This window comes from Pholcus phalangioides, unplaced genomic scaffold (genome assembly GCF_987345545.1).
Source record: "Pholcus phalangioides strain wild (caught in Gottingen) unplaced genomic scaffold, Ppha-v1.0 ptg000002l_1, whole genome shotgun sequence".
Classification (NCBI taxonomy): Eukaryota; Metazoa; Arthropoda; class Arachnida; order Araneae; family Pholcidae; genus Pholcus; species Pholcus phalangioides.
Genome location: NW_028301595.1, coordinates 14,575,803 through 14,592,933, shown reverse-complemented (window position 1 = coordinate 14,592,933; position 17,131 = coordinate 14,575,803). Strand labels below are relative to the sequence as shown.

At 38.6% G+C, this 17,131-nt stretch overlaps 1 protein-coding gene across 1 annotated transcript in view; it reads left to right on the top strand.

Moving 5' to 3' along the window:
- The first annotated feature begins 2,020 nt into the window (after positions 1-2,020).
- Positions 2,021-17,131, top strand: part of LOC149089447 (uncharacterized) — a 34,942-nt gene continuing 19,831 nt past the window's right edge. Inside the window, exons 1-2 of the mRNA XM_089238571.1 lie at positions 2,021-4,479; positions 14,630-16,353. Coding sequence (XP_089094697.1) covers positions 2,163-4,479; positions 14,630-16,353 — 4,041 coding nt within the window. The 5' untranslated portion in view covers positions 2,021-2,162. The remainder of the gene's footprint in view (positions 4,480-14,629; positions 16,354-17,131) is intronic.

The window sequence follows — 17,131 nt, the reverse complement described above, 5'->3', positions numbered from 1 at the left end:
ACATTGATTTTTGATAGCGATGGTAAAAGTCTCAGCCATGTCATGGTTCAAATAGAGTAAATTATCTTCAATCCCTGTTATTCAATTGGGATTTGTGCAACTTCAGTGAACTTTGTCGGAAAATGATAGAAATGCAATTGAAGCTTCCAAGCTGACAGATACAAAGTACGGCTCACCCTGTACAAAAAATATTGATAGTGCCACTCTAAAATAAGGAGTTCCTACGAAGAAGTAGGGGCAGGGCCGTTCTTAAGAGCATCATGGGGCCCAGTCCAAATGATTTTTCTGAAGCCCTACCTAGCTAAAAATGCTTGCCTACAAATTTACGTGTCAGTCTCGAAAATTTCAACCAGACCTAATTTTCGTGAGGCCCTTTTTTCTCTTTAGGCCTGAGGACGCGCACGGGCGGACTATGCGTTAAAACGATACTGGGAAAGTGAAAATGGCAGTAAAAATTTGCTGATAAAAAGTGATTTTTGAAACCACTTGGTTGAGTGAAGAATCCGGGGCAGACATTAAAAAAACATCATTTTCTCCATGCTCTAGGACAGCGGTTCTCAACCGGTGCTCCGTGAACGCCCAGGGGCGGGGTGCATATGTGGTGTAGCAGTAGTAGGTAGGGCCTCCAAAAAATGGCTCGGGGATCCATGATGTCTTAAGTCAGCCACCTCGTTGGGCAATTTGCCAGTTGTGGCGTTGTATTTGTTTGTATTTGTAAATAAAAAATAGGCGTCCGGGGCTCCGCCATAGAAATTACATACCGGAAAAGGCTCGAAAAAGATTGAGTGGGTCAGGAAAGGTTGAGAACCACTGGCTTGGAGGGTAGGTCGCAATGAATTTGTTAAAAATAAATTTTGAGTTCATAGCCTTCAAATAACACTGAAATTAACAAAAATTGATTATAATAACATATAAAGGTTATTTCTTCCCAAATTTCAATTAAAAAAAAAATTTTTTTTTGCATTGAAAAAATACATTTTTGATCGTGGGAGGGAAGCACGAGCCCCCCCCCCCCTATGCCCCCCCGCCGTGTACGTCTCTGATCCCACCAATATGCGTTAGGATTCAGAGGCGGCAGAGCTGATGAAATTTTGCTGACAAAGGGGGGAGGGGGTCAAAAATGGCAAAAAATTTGCTTACGTAATACTTTAACGGTCCCTATAACTAAGACGCCTTCATATACTTCATATACGCCTTCATTAAGGAGTTCTACCTATAACATAGGATCCTATAGGTTCGCTTGAGTTGGGGAGCGATGAGAAAAAAAAAAAAATTCTGAAGAAGGGGCTGATGGAACAAAAAAGTTTTGGAAATTATGTTATAAGAGGAAATTTGATTCTCATAATCTGTGATTTTCTTGTTTTAAAACAGAGTTTGGTTTTTGTTTTGCCAATTTGATTCTTATAAGCGGTGACCACTGTATTTGGCGAATTCGCTTGTTTTTGGCGGTAATGCAATATCCCCCCCCCCCCCGTATTGTTTCAAATAAATTATTATCAAGTTCAGTGATGGTAACCTCTCTTCCAGCGAAATTTCCTTATTGACTGAATTTTTCCCGCGTTCATGTAAAATGTGCTACCATCTAGCGGGGAGAATATGTAATCAAGTATTTTACAACAAAAAAGTATTGGACCCTTTTAGATGATTGGACCGCATTAATTTTTTTATTTTTTTCAAAAAATTCTTTTGTTAGATGAACTCTCAAAATTTCCCACAAATACTAAGGAATTTCCCCTTTACCAGTTTTTTCCACGAATATGGGAAATTTTCTACAAATTACCATCATTGAGGTTATTTTTTTTTTTCAGCACAAAATATGGTCAGTACAACAAAATGTTTCGATGTTTTGTTTGAAAGTCCAGAAAAAAATTAAAAAAATCAAAAAATCATATATTTTATAGATTTTTGAGTTTTTTAAAAGTAAAAAAAATAATTTTAACGTTAAAAAAATTTAATTAAAAATTTTTCGGAATGTTTTTCTTTTTGCAGGGCGGAAAGACCTCGAAATTCCAAGTCCACGATGTTGAGAAAAGAAGAGGTTGCTGTATTGCCTGTACACGCCGGCAGAGATAAAAAAACAGAAGTGAATATGATCAAAAACCATCGATAAAACTTGATATTTTGGATTAAATAAACTATAAGTGACATTTTCAAGTCGGAAAATGAATCAAAACTTGAAACTGTACGTGACGTCAGTGAAACCTGATGGAGAATACATCAAGTTTCACGCGTTGCTGGACTCCGCCATGCAGGACATGAAGAATCTCGAGCATTATGTCAGCGAAAGTTTGCGGAACGGCTCCCTGGCCAAAGTGAGCACCAGGTTCGAGCTGCTGGCGTATTTCTCGAGGGGGATACCGCCCATCTGCGTCGTCGATTCGAAGAACAGGAAGAAATGGTGCCGAGGTAAAGTCGAGCCAATCGAGGTCGGGCCCCAGTCGGTGGCGGTGACGCTCGTCGACTACGGGGATTTCGAAGTGGTGCCGATGTCGGACGTGTGCCTCGCTGACGTGCGGATCGCCCAGTGCCGGCCGTTCGCCACCGAGTGCATACTGGCCGACGTGGTGCCGCCCCGCGGTGCCAGCGAGTGGCCCCACGACGCCGTCGAATTCTGCGAGAGGAACCTCATAGGCAAGACGTTCTCGGGCAACCGGGTCACGGATTGCAACAAGATCCCCGTCCTGAGGATAGCCAAGGCCGGAGAGGTCCAGCCGTTCGTTCAAGAGCTCATCAATAAGGGTTATGCGGATGTCTACAAGTACCAACAGGACGCACAGCCGAAGCCGGTTCAGTATGCCGTCCCCACGACTGGGGCGGCTAATTACAGCATGCTCAAGTTCAAACGCCTGTCGCTGGAAGTCAACACGATGCATCTCATTTCAGTGTCCCACGTGATGTCCCCCCACATTTTCTTCGTGCAGCTGTCTGTGGCGGAATTGGAACTGAACAACCTGATGGAGGCGATTGAGGCACACGCGCTGCAGCAGCCACTTCCATCGCTGGGCGTTCCGGCTGTCGGGATGGCTTGCGTGGCTGTGTTGGAGAGGCCCAGCTGGCGTTACTACAGGGGCGTGATTACTGACGTGAAGCAGTCGCTTTGCGAGGTTATGTTGATTGATTTCGGAGAGGTGATTGCGGTGAGGAACTGGCGGGAGCTGTGTGCCCTGCCGCTGCAGTTTTTCAACCTACCGGCACAGGCTATAAAATGCAGCCTAAGAGATAGATCGCAGCTGGACATCGAGATGTTCAAGAAGCTCATTTGTAAGTACAAGTATTTCAACTGTCAAGTCGTGACTCTGTTGAACGATACCTACGTGGTGATGCTGTCGCATGAAGGCAGGGATTTGCTGTCATTGGTAGAGGTAGACTTGACGAAAGCTTGCTATAGTGAGCAGCCGTTGCCAGATGGTGCATCATTGAAGGTTAACGTGAGTTTCCTCCTGGATCCCTTCAATTTCTACTGTCAACGCAACGACCACAAGAAGGCGATCGAAGCTCTAGGTTCCATGTTATCACACGCCGATGCGTTGGAAAAACCAAATATCAATGAGCTCTCCGTTGGGTCTCCGGTCTGTGCTAAATACGCTGAAGACAGTTTGTGGTATCGGTCGAAGATTGTGGCCATTACCCAGCAGGACCTCGAGGTGTTCTTCGTTGACTATGGCAATAGCGAGAGAGTCAGCTTCAGCGAAGTCAGGACGATAACTGCCAAACTTCTTGAATACCCCGTGCTGGCATATAGATTTTCCCTCCACGAAGTCCCGCAGGCAGACGATGCATTGAGTGATTCTGTCATCAGGTGGTTTGAAAATATGACCGAGGACAAGTGCTTGACCGCCAAAATAAAATCTGTCAGTCGGGGAATTTACAGTGTCATCTTGCATACTGATGACGGAGAGCAATCAATCAATAAGCTGTTGCTTCGCACGTTGTCAAAAGCCACTGGCACGTATCCAACGGTATCTGGGACAGAAAAGGTGTTTGTGATGCACACGTCACCTGAATTGTTCTTTGGTCAGCTGTCAAAATTCGACCAAGATCTATTGACGAACATGCAAGAGGATTTGAACCAATTCTATGTTAATAAGAGTGTCGAGAACAATGTAATGTCAGCCGGTGATTTGGTGTGCGCTAAATTCTCCGAAGATCAACAGTTCTATCGCGCACTAGTCGAATCCGTCACAGATTCCGGATGCAACGTGTTTTTCGTCGACTATGGAAATCGGGAGCTAGTGCCTTTCAAAGATGTTCACCAGATGCATCAGAAGTTCTGTAGCCATCCGTATTTTGGCGTCGAGTGTGTGCTGAAGACTGATCTCGGCGGTAAATCGATTGGTCAAATCAACGAGATCATAGTGGAGAACGAACTTGAGCTGGTGATGGAGCGAGAGTTGGCACCGGGGAAGTATGAAGTGACACCTACCATGAATTTTGATGGAAACGCTCAGTTTTGGAATGCAGTCAAGCAAAATTCTAAAGGTATTACATGTTATGTATTTTCTTTTTCTGAGAGATGCTTTTTAATTGGTAATGAATTTGTTGTCGTAACGTGTAGAGATGCAAGGTGAGAATATTCTCCTGGGTGTAAAAATTGGAGAATAGGTACAGCTATAGTATAATCTGCCATTGGCGACTTTTTCTTTATGTATTATTTTCTTATAAGGGTCATTCAAGTATTGCATCAGCACCAATACGGTGGGGGGGGGGGTTCAGGTTCGCTGACTGCTGGTGACAAGGGGGAACGGGAGTTTGAATGATGCTTATGTCATCAATTACCCTTTATAAAAATATGAAATATTTGTAATGACATCTTAGTGCACCAAAAACGAGAAAAAACTTTCGCTAATTTGTGTGTACCTGAACTACTATTGTTCTCCCTCCCCATTGATAAGTTCTCTGTACAGCCATTTTAGTGACCTTTAAATGCCCCGCTGATCCCATGAGTGATCTGGAAATATGTCTGAGCCACTCAAGTGAACGAAATGTGTTGCAGGCTGCTTAAATTCACCAGAACTGTGCAGTGCGTCACTTAAATTGATACATAATTATGTCGCATTAAGTAATCTGGGAAAGTGGCGCGTCTTTCAAACGGGTTTACTGCCATTTTCAAACTGGTTTTCTCTTTTTTTTTTCTTCCAAATGACGTCACCTTATAGCCGCAGTGTTTTGAAAAACCGTTGGGGTATTTGTTCATTTCTCTTCCTTCCGTAAATATGATGTAGTGTGTGTGTGTCGGATTAATTATTTTGGAGGAACAGATGCAGTATGGTCCGCCACGACTTTGGCGACTTTTTTCTCGCGATAAGTCACCAAGACCGTCATAATGCTTCTTTGGGTTGCCATATTTTTTAAACACTTTCCGGTTTCGTTGGGTGATACTAGATGGCGCTGGCTTCAAACAGGATTTTTCTTTTGTTCACCGCATTTTTTCAAACATTCTAAGCAGCCGTTGTTCCATTTCCAGCGCGTCTTTCTTTCTTTGATTATTATTCCTCCCTTCTGTAGCTTACGTCATTTGGATTATTATCTACTGCTCAGGTTGTATCGTACCATTTCATTATTTCGTTGTATTTATTAGTTATTCATCCATTGCCATGCCTTCTGTTTTATCGGTTTATTATTTAAAATGAACCTACAGAATTTTTCATGCCCGGATCCGTTTATTTAAAAAAAGGGTCCAGGTTTTAGTTTTAAAACATAATTATTTACACATAATTATTACGCATTTTAATACATAGAATATTTATGCCCGGAATTCCTTATGCTCCGATCTTTTTATTATTAAAAAAATGGGCCAGGTGTAATTTTTTTTAACTATTTTTTTCTATTTTTACGCTTGGTGGTTTCTATTATGTTTTGCACGCTGTTTTTTTTTTTTTTGGCGTCCGTAGTGTCTGACGGCCTTGGCGACTCTTCGTCGGGCCATCAGACGTGTGGCGCCAAATAATCGCCAAGTGGCGGACCATGCGACAGCTGTTCCATTTTGAATATCTCTTCCCTCAGGTTGTATCTTTTAATATTTACCAATATTTATTCTTTTCTACATGCAGGATGCCCCTGCATCCTTTTTATTTCATTTAAAAGATTCTGGATACCCGGAAAGTGATGTGATTTATTTATACAACATGCAGGACCGTTGTTTATTTATAAGAACCCTGATTCCCAGAAAGAGTCCGGATTTTAATTTATAATTATTTTTTTAATTATAATTATGCTTGGTGGTTTTAGTATTTTTATGCTCGCTCAATCCAGCTCTTATTTATGTTTCCATTTCTCTTGTGTTTCCATGATATTTTCCATATTGTTTTCTATGCTGGCGATTTTTTTTTTTCGGCGCTCGTAATATGTCTAACGGCCCTGGCAACTTTTGATGGGGTCGTCGGACATGTTTGGCGCCGAAAATCTCCAACCTGTCCCTTATACCAAAGCTGTTCCCGAAATTTTGTTATAAAGGAATTTCAGGTTGTTTGCATTGTTCCTATGTAAACTTATTGGAGGGATTAGAAAAGTGTTCGTTAAAACAAGATTTTCGCAATAACAGTATTCCTTAAAACGGGATTCGACTGTAGTAACACATAAAGGTATTTTCTTCTGAAATTTTTATTTTTTTAAGAAATATGTTTTGTATAAAAAGTACAGGGAAACCTGTATAAAACAGGTCAAGAGCCTGAAATCATTTTCCGTTCTAGACAGGTTTCCGTTTCATAAAGATGTTAATAAAAATATATGCGGTGATTTATTTCTATCGTTTACACAGCTGAAATTTTGAGAACATCAACCTAATTTCTATAAACCATGTCTTAAGCAAAGACATGCATATTATTATTTCTAATTTTTTCATGTTTGATGTTTTAAGTAACTATACATTCAGAATTTCATATTTAAAATGTGTTAATAGTTAAACTTCATTATAAAACTTTCTCCTGAATAGCAATAGAATATACACTTACTTTTGTCAAAAATTAAATTTTTTTTAATACAGTGGAACACCCATCCCTCGATGTAACGATATTCTGTGGACTAAAAAAAAAGTATTGTTATAGAGGGATTATCGTTATATCAAAAGTCAAAACTATCTTTATGTGTGATCAAATTTATGCTTTTGTCATCTTTTGTATATCTATATTGTTAATACCATCAGAAAATGCGCTTTCAGTTTTCGTGTATTGTATTTATTCTCCACAAGAAATTGTAATAGGTTAATTTACTATAAAAATTCACCAAGATGCGTTGCCCCTGTAAAGAAGCTTATCCCACTATGCACTTTCGTGTCTTACACAGAAAGTATCAATACCAATAACTTTAGCTTTCTGTGATTTTTTGTGCAAAATATTCATGTTATCAGATGCCTTCAGAAGAAGGAAAACAAGTGACGAAGCTAAAATTAAATTCAAAATAATTTTGAACACAATATAAAAGAATAATCATTACAGTGGAAATGAATTTCCTTTTGGGTTAGATAATACAATTGAACGACCAACGTAGTTGAGCCCAAAGTTGCAAAAGAACCATGGCTATACACGTTTTGTAATTATATGAAGTTCGGTAGCATCGGTAGCGAGAGCTATCTCCATCAGCATCACTATCGCTTTCTCATCAAATGAGAACGTTATAGTGATGCTGATGGAGAAGAATAATTGTAGAAACTGTTGCCAGATTTTTGAGAAGGGTGGTGCGCTAGTTAGGTCGTTGACCATTTGTGTTTTTGTTATGAAGGAACTTCATATAGCTCCACACGTGGGTTGTTGAAGCTATTTAGTTGCTTCCCTTAACACTAGAACTGTGGAGTGGGTCAATTTGACCCAAATCAAACTTGGTTTTCATATATCTCGAAAACTTAGACGCAGATGTTAAAAAAATTTTGTGACTTTTCATGATATTATATGAATATTAATTCACGAAAATTTTATTATCTTCACATTTCGTGTTTCAGCGCTATAAGCACTTATACCTAGAACTGCGGTTTGGGTCATTTTGACCCAATGTACTATTCTATAGGAAAAAAGGGGTGTAGAATTTTCTTGGAAGTGGTTACCCTTTCTAAAAAGTATTTATAAATGAAGATAGTGAAGAATAAAGATCTTTCAAGGCCAATTCATTGTCAGAGCAGATTATCTTTTTTTTTCAGAACTCAATAAAAATTTTGGGAGAGTAAAAGCTTAACTCTAAAAAAACCTGTAGTTGAAATTTCTGTAAGCAAACAGATGTCACAGAAAAAGAATAAAATTCTGGCTTGCACCAAATACGTTTTGCATGGATTTCCAAACCTTGGGAAGTATCAGCGTCCAATGAATCTCTCTTACAGAGCACATAGTAGTGATACTGATCAAGCCATTTGAGAACAAGGGCAGAAATATTTCAGCCGATACCTTTTTTCACTACACTGAAGCTGGCTCAAATAATAAAAGCCAAAAAATACGATCTTAGTAGAGACGGTGAGACGAAATCGAAGAGCAATATTATCTGGTGCAAAAAAGATAGTGAAACTACAGTTGTATGGAACAATGATGCCACAATGACAATTTATCAAGGAAAGAACGATACAAGTTTTTCATTACTCAGCACGTTTCATCTGGCTGTCGATAAAATAGCCCAAAAAGCTTCCACACACACACACAGAAACTATTTCACACTACAATTCAACAAAGTGTAACGATCAAATGTCCAGTGAAGGTGGCATCACAGACGTTTTCTACAACGTCCTGGATCTCACTATAAAAATAGTCCTGTATTTTGTATAGAACAGTACAGAAGGCCAGAACTATTTTTTGAAAGCAGTTCCTTTAAAATCTTATTGAAGAGCTGCGTTCATCATACGTGTTGCTCTTGCGCAAAAGGAAACTTTATTGCATTCTTGAACAGTTATATGATCAAGAACGCAAGAAAGTATCATAATAAGTAGATCAAAATAACAATAATAGTAATAAATAAAAACAAATTAGTCTGATGTCAGGTAACACAAAAATGTGGAAACAAAACTGTTAATTTTTACATGGACGGTGCAACTTCAACATGCGATGAATACGCAAGAATAATTACAAAAATTTGCTCAACTGCTCATCATAAATTCCAGTAATAACTCAATACTTATTTGACAGAATCATTATAGACTTTTTCATACTCAATTTGACATGCTTATTTTACATCTTTGTCATATTATGGGATTACTGAAAAATGTTTTTGTCCTGAACACAGTAAATAATGTATACTAAATCTTATTTTCACTGAATTACGTAATTTTTTAGCTAATTTTTTGAAGTCCATTTTATATTTATAAACAGATAGTTTTCCATTATTAATATGCAATTAAGCAAAATTGAAATAAAGTAGGGAAAAACCCAGAAACGGAAAATAAATTCCATGTTTTCGCTATGAAACACAGTTTTTTCACCCAGTCCGCGGTTCTAGGTATACCGAAAGTGCAGCGGTTCTAGTGTTAATGAGAGGCCATGTACAGAATTTACAAATTTCTGAGTTTCTATTCCCGTGCGGATTTTCTTCCTTCTGGCTCCATACTGAAAATTACAGTATTTTTGCGGCCATCTGCTGTCATTCAAAGACAGCATCTATACGGTGGAAATTTGCCTTGTTCTTACAAGATTGCAAATGGTTTTTTTTTTTTTGAAAAATCGTAAATCTAAGATCCTTCAGAAAAAAGAACAAAAAAAACAAAAAAAAATCTCTAAAAACTCTACTTTGCATATCCAAAATTTTCCCATCTAGCTGCTATGTGGTAGTTACCATTTTGTATCGCGAAAATCACTAATGTGTATGCAGAATCAGCTTTTGGAGGGGCAGAAGGATTTCTTCCACAGAAATTGTGGATCATTAACGCTCAAAAAGAATTTTAAATTAGCATAGTATAAAAGATAGTATTTTTTGCAATGTTTTAAATTTCTAAAAAATTTTTTTTAAATATTTTCTTGGGGTGGGAGGCCGCCTCGGACCTCCATACCCCCTTCCTGATTTTGCCTTTGGTGAAAATCTGGGTTTGGAACCCACGATTATGCAGTGGTAATCAGCTAAAAATACAATTTTCCAAGGTTTTCGAATTTTGATTTGGCTTTTCCAAAAAAAAGCTAATCAGAAGATACTATAAATCATACTAATTCGATTAACACACTACTAATAACTCAACATTACGTATTAATATTTCAAGATACAGGCACTCACTAAAACAGAATATATTTTTGATCAATCACCCATTTTGCTCCATCGATGGTTGGCCCTTTCCCATTCCGAGAGAGAATTTGAAATGCGACCACCTTCAGCAAAAACTTTACTCTCTTTGCCGAAAAGCCTTGTGTGTTTTCACGCCAAGTTCATGAAGACTCCTGCTATTGGTTGAAGGCAATCGCCTGATGTCTATCAAGGTTTTCATTGGCTCAGAGACAGGTGACGAGGGAAAATTGTGATTGTGTTGAGCAAAAAGTACTTATTCAGTACACAAATGCATCGTGGAATTCCAGGCGAGGGAAAAGTGTACACACGTGTTGCTTCCATGTATGTATGTATGTGTGATTTCTGGTTTTGTGGGGGGGAGAGCGTTGGGTGCACTCGCGACAAAAATAAGTTGTACTAAGTAGGAAAACATTGTAAATGGGAACATTATAAGCAGGATTGACTGTATATTTGTTTTAGATTTATTACATGTGTTAAATTCCACATGTTCAATTCTCGGAGGCTTTTCTTACTAGTAGACAATGAAAGTAAATGAACCTTTGGATAGAACATGTTTTTAGAAATGAATTATTTGATTCACAGAGATACCTTTTTCTCCTACCTAGAACATGGCCCACACTCTGTCTCAACAAAGAGGTTGGTGATCAAAGACCTGGGGGCATGCTGGAAAAAAATTTGTAGAGATACCGGTGAATTATGGGGAAGGACCATACTGTTTTTCCCAAGATAATTTTTTTTCGAGAGAGACCCACTTTCACTCAAAAGGGACCCAGATTTTTTTATACCCTTGGTCCCGGGACCCAGGTAAATTGCCTGAGTGAATTTACCATAGTAAAGGATATCGTTATATTGAGTGTTATTTTAGTGCGGTTTCAGTGTATTTAAAATAAAAATTAAGAAATTGCATATTTTTTTTAACATTGTAACACTTAAATTTTGTTTTTCATTCCTCTATGAACTCCATTTTTGTGTTAAAATTCAATACATGTTTCTTGTTGCTGGTGGCCATTTATACACTGAATAATACTATTAAACCAGATATACACCTCGTCCATATTCCTCTACAGAACTTCTAACAAATTGGTACATTTTGGAGTGTGTGTGTATGTATAATGAGCCTTCTGTGACGTTTGTTTCTGTGTAAAGCTTGCTATATGTGTTGTGCTGCAATCAATTTTTTAAACTACGAGTTTTTCTCAACTCATAGTGAGTGTGTAGGCCTGTTGCTCTCTGCAGCGAGACTTTAATGGGGAGATCGGCTCACATTCGCGCCTCAAAGTTGGGAACCGCAGAAAACCACTTCAGCTAACCACCACTGGGGTTACGGTGAGGTTTTAACCCGGATCCGCGAGTCATTTCTCTCCCCTAAATGAAAATCTCTGCAGTAGCCAAAACACGATATAGTTAAATTGTGAACAATTATTCCATCTCTCTCGTATTACTCTCCTGGAATTATCAAACTTTTTCCAAGAAATAGGAGTCTTTTTTTAACAAAAGTCACCACACATTTCCATCATAAATGAAATGCTAAACAAGCTATTATTAAATTTTGAATAGTGAATTCGCTTTCTCTGAAGCCCGACCCTCCCAGAACCAGTTCAGATAGATAATAAGCAAAGTCATTGTTTTTCCAAGAAGTGAAAGAGTTTGCGTAGCAAAAAGGGGATCAGAACAATTTAACTTTTCTCCCATTCAAAGGACAAAAACTTTGGCCAAAAAATCTTACAGTTTTAGCAGGTTTTGTATCTACAAATAGACTAAATATGCCTTCTGTTTCTGCGTTAGGCAGTTTCTGTCTTAAAGAGGTTTCCCATGATTGAAAAAGCACTAATTCGCAAGACTATATATTTGTTCTGCTTAAAACAGGTTTCCGTCTCATACAGTGCCCGTCTTAGACAGGTTTCGCTATATATATATTTTTTATTGTCTCGGAGGGGAGGTGCGTAGGTAGCTTGTACATGTCCCCTCCCCCTTGCCCGCTTGTGGCACACGCACAGTATTCATTAGGAGGTGGGAGAACAGAGCTGATGAAATTTTGCTGATGGGAGGGAGCTCAAAAATGGCTAAAAATCTGCTGACTTAATACTTGAATGACCTCATAGTACTTCTATAGAATATTCTCTTCCCCCATCAAGGTGGGGGGAAAATTACAGTGGTTAAATTACACAACTTGCAAAGAAATATGCTTGGTAAAAACATTAAGAGTATGCACATTGGAGAAAACAGTTCTGGTATCTCCTTAGAATTGAGGTGATTTTTTTTAATAGCTTCCTTTGTCAATTTGGTTTAAATTTTTGATTTGAAAATTTTCATAATTTTTAAAATAAATTTTTTAGTGTAAAAAGGTTTTAAAGATCTCAATGACAAAAAAACTTCTGAAACCTCTCACTCTAATCGGGAAAATTCCCAAACTAAAATTTAATATGTCAAAAGTTGTTTTACTGTTATTTGTTTCTTTGAATGTTTTTGGCAATGAAAACAGAGTTATGTTTTATAATATGAACAAAATTAGTAAAAACTTTTTTTAATTATTTAAAAGAAAAATGGATATTCTCGATTATTCTCTAACTTTAAATCCAGGAGAACATTCTCACCTTGCATCTTCAGAATTTAGTAATATATTATAGGTGATTTTTGAGCGAAGAGTAAAAAATATCTTTGCAGTGGTTTCAAAATTTCCTTGATAGTTTTTGTCGCACCACTGTCATTTCTGCATACAAGGGCTAATTAGACCGGTACCTACAATTTATTGTTGGCTCCGAAAGGCAGTCCTTTTTTCTCCTCCCTTGATATAACAATATCCTTTACTACAATAAATCCCTTTGTTGCAATATTTTTTTTAGATTCTGAGGGCGCAGTTGCCCAGGTTGATAAGATATGGGACTTTCTGCGGTAGCAATCTTTTTCTGTGGTCGTCATAATTTCTGTTGTACTCCTGTGTCAGGAAAGCTTCTGACAAGGACGAACTGGATATTGAACTCTCGACACCTTTAAACATCTTTTGGTACTTCAAGTGAGCATCTTAACGACCTGTGCTACTTCGTCCTCAGAATCTCTTAAAAAAAATATTGCTATAGAACGATTTATCGTGGTAAAGGATATTGTTATATCGAGGGAGTTTAGTATTATACTACAGTAGGGCCCCAAAGCAGAATGTGCCAAAATGTGTGACGTACGTCGCAGAACAATCTGGAAGAATTTTAAGAATAGTGTAGAAAAACGCTATTATGCAAATTTTTACCGCAGAACATTTTCAGTCAACTGAGGGCTCTTTGCAGAACATCGCAAAACATTCTGCTTTGGTGCAGTAGGGTCTCAATAATCCAAAGCGAATGGGACCAAGACCACCTCAGATTTCTGAAGACTCGGATTATGCATGAATCCATAGAAAACTACTTTGAAAGTGGGGGGGGGGGGAAGGGGATCTCGTTCTGTCACTAATTTGACAGCCTAATTCATAACATAACTGCCAAGAACTATAAACTCTGCATATTGGAGGCTGATAGGGGCTCTAGTCCTGGGGATCCATTAGAGATTATTTCTTTACAATGTTAATTTACTATCAAGGGACCAGTGAAAAATTTCTGGCTTGGAGACAGCAGTCTACAGATCAATAACACTTTTAAACGGAAATAACTTGCATTCCTGAGAAAAATGAGGCAAAACTCATTCTTGGCGAAAGACAGGATTCGACGAGTAATTTCAGAAAATTTCACTATGATAAAATTTTTTATCAGGTTATCAGGAACTTCTAAGTTCCAGTACTCAAATTATCGAGACTGTTTTTTATAGCCAACTGGAAACTAGATTTGAAAAAAAATATCATTGTGGCGAGGTTTCACTTTATTGCAGGAAAAAAAAATTAGGCGGCAAAAAAATTTTACCCGAAGAAAAGGGTCCAACGACAAAAAGTACCAAAGGATGCTTAGAGGTGTCGAGTTTGATACCCGGTTTGTCCTTTCCTTACACAGGGATACAACAGAAACGACGATATGGCCGCATAAAAAGATTGCTACTGCAGTGAGTCCCACATGGACGGGTTAGCGCGCCAACCTCTTGGTGAGTATAAATGAGAGGCTACCATTCAGAATCGGTAATAAATTGTAGGTCGTGCAAATGACTGTGGTGTGACAAAAATGATCAATGGAACAAGTTCCGAAATAGAGTAGGCGGCTACTTTTGATTTTTTCAGGGCATAGTCACCCTTCGTGTTGGCAGATGTGCTGCTATAAATTCCAAACATTTTGTGCAGCTCTCAGACTGCAGTTTAATAACTATATAAAGAAAATTTTTTTTAGGCACCATGGCGACCTGGCTCTTGTTCGGCCCTAGTGTATCCCTGTTTTGTATTACTCTTGACTTTTTAGAAGATATCTACTATTTATTCTTCAGTTGTGCCATTATAAAGATATTTTTTAAATGAATTTTTCTCCGCTTGTTTTTTTAGTGAACGATAGGGGAAATTTGAAAACTGCAGACTCTCCATGGATAAATGACAACCAACCGACAGAAAATAGCATTAATGAATTCAACAGGCAGAACACGTTTCAGAAAGACTCTACCAAGAATTTCAATCAGAACGATACATATGCTAGGAAAAGTCCAGCGTTCGAGAGAATTCAAGAGTCTGAAGAACCTGAAGATTATGGCGATATTGCTATGCCGAATCAATGCCTGACAGAAGTGTTCATCTCGTACGTGAAGAGTCCCAGCGAGTTTTACTGTCAGCTTGCTTCAGGGAACAGCGAGTTGCTTGACATTATGGATGAGATCTCAAAAGTGTATGGTAATCTTAAACCAGACGAGATGAGGTTATTCAAAGCCCGAGGCGGCAAACCCTGTTGCGCTATGTACGAAGAAGATTGCAAATGGTATCGTGGCAGAATATTGAGTATAAAACCAGATTATTACAAAGTTTTGTTCATTGATTATGGTAATGTAGAGATTGTACCTGCTTCGAAAGTTAAGACACTGCAAAGCAACTTTCTCAAGCTCTCACCCCAGGCTTTGAAGTGCGGATTTTTCAACAATGTTCCGAATAGTGAGCAGTGGAACGAAAATGATATCAAAGCCTTCTTTGAGATGACGTATGAGAGATCATTCATAGCGCAGTTTGTGAAAACTGCAACTGATGGAACTTGGCTTGTGAGTTTGTTCCCCGTTGACAAACTCGGGAAAGATTCTTTAAACGAGCACTTTGTTCAACTTGGTCATGGACATCTACAAGATTCAAATAAAGTTTTGGTGGTGAACTCTCTTGTCGCATCGACCGGCATGAACTTTGATAACCTGGAAGTGAAGTTGGGAGAGATGGAAGATGTGGAAGTGACCTTTTGGCACATGTCTCGAAACATATCCTGCCAGTTGAAATCTCAAAAAAATCTTTTCACAAAAATGATGGAAGAGGTACAGAAATATTACAATTCGCCTGCCGCAAAAGACTGTTTAGTCGACCGGCCAACCATCGGTATGAATTGTGTCGCCCTGTTCAATTTGGATCAGCTGTGGTATAGAGCTAAGGTCAATGACATCAAGCAGAACAACGTCACAGTATATTATGTAGATTACGGCAATGAAGAAAATGTATCAAAAAAGGATATCAGATACATTGTTCAAGAATTTACATCTCTGCCTGTGCAAGCAATAGAGTGCTGCATGCCCAGTGTGAGGGACTCGAGCATCGTTCCTTCGTCCCAATGTAGCAATTTATTCGAGGGAGATATACAGTGTACTTTTCTTTTGAAAGAAGATACGGTGTACATTGTGAAACTTTCAAAAGAGGGGAAAGATCTCGCCACAGAGTTGTTGAAGTTTTACGGGCTCGTGGACGAAGAACCGACAGACGTTCCGAAAATTCAGCCGTTTGATGTATCCTCTTTCCAAAAGTCACAATTGATCAATGTGGCTATCTCATACATTGAAAATCCATCAAGATTTTGGTGCCAGATTGCTGATAAAATGGACCTATCTGACATCATGGATTTGATAAAAGACTATGCTACAGCTTCCCCACAGCCAGCGAAAAACCTTTGTTTTGGATCCAGCTGCATAGCCAAATATTCGGAAGATGACTGTTGGTACAGAGCTACAGTTATTGGAAACAGCGGGGTCGATCAAAAAGAAGTGTTGTTTGTAGATTATGGAAACATCGAAACTGTAAATCAAGCTGAGGTAAAATTTTGTTTTAAATCGCATAATTGTTATTTTTAAATTGTCGACTTTCCCACACCTCAAACTGCACATTTTGTTATGTGAACAGGGGTCTGCCTCCAGCTGAAATTTAGGTCATTTTTCAGACATCTCAGAATTCTGGATTCGAAAAACACTCTTCACAAAATGCAAATAAATGAAACTAGATATGGTATGAAATCAAATAGGCTTTTTGGGTATCATGCTGAGGTGAACTTGAAAAAAAGTGTCATTCTTTCTAGCGGGAATCAAATCCAGGACTTCTTGCATACCGGGTATGCTCGTTGACCATTTTACCATAGAGCAGTGGTTCCCAAACTTTCTAAGTCTCGGAGAACTTTTCAGGGGAAAAGTTCATCGCGGAGCACCATGACAGAAGTGGTGTCAGTCCACAGAAATGCCAGAAGTCGAGCTCAACCTGTGTGCAACTAATATTTAATTCCATTCCATGACCATACTTCCCGATTTCCACAAACAAACGTGATTTGATTCAATTTTTTTTTAGTCAAATTGTCCGTTTTTCTTAGGCTAATTTCTATTTGATCGTTGTTTTTCTACCAACAGGTAGAGTGAGGCCTATACTTCTACCTGCTCTTTTTCCAAGAGTTAGTTCATATCTAAGGGTTTCCACACCTTTTTGACCTTTTTGTGTGAAGGATGTGGGCAAGTGGTAGCAGAGGTTCTGGAATGATCCTGAGACTAAGGATAGTGTCATTCACTTAGTCGTTAATTTGAAACCACTGGAATGGGCCAGAGAAAA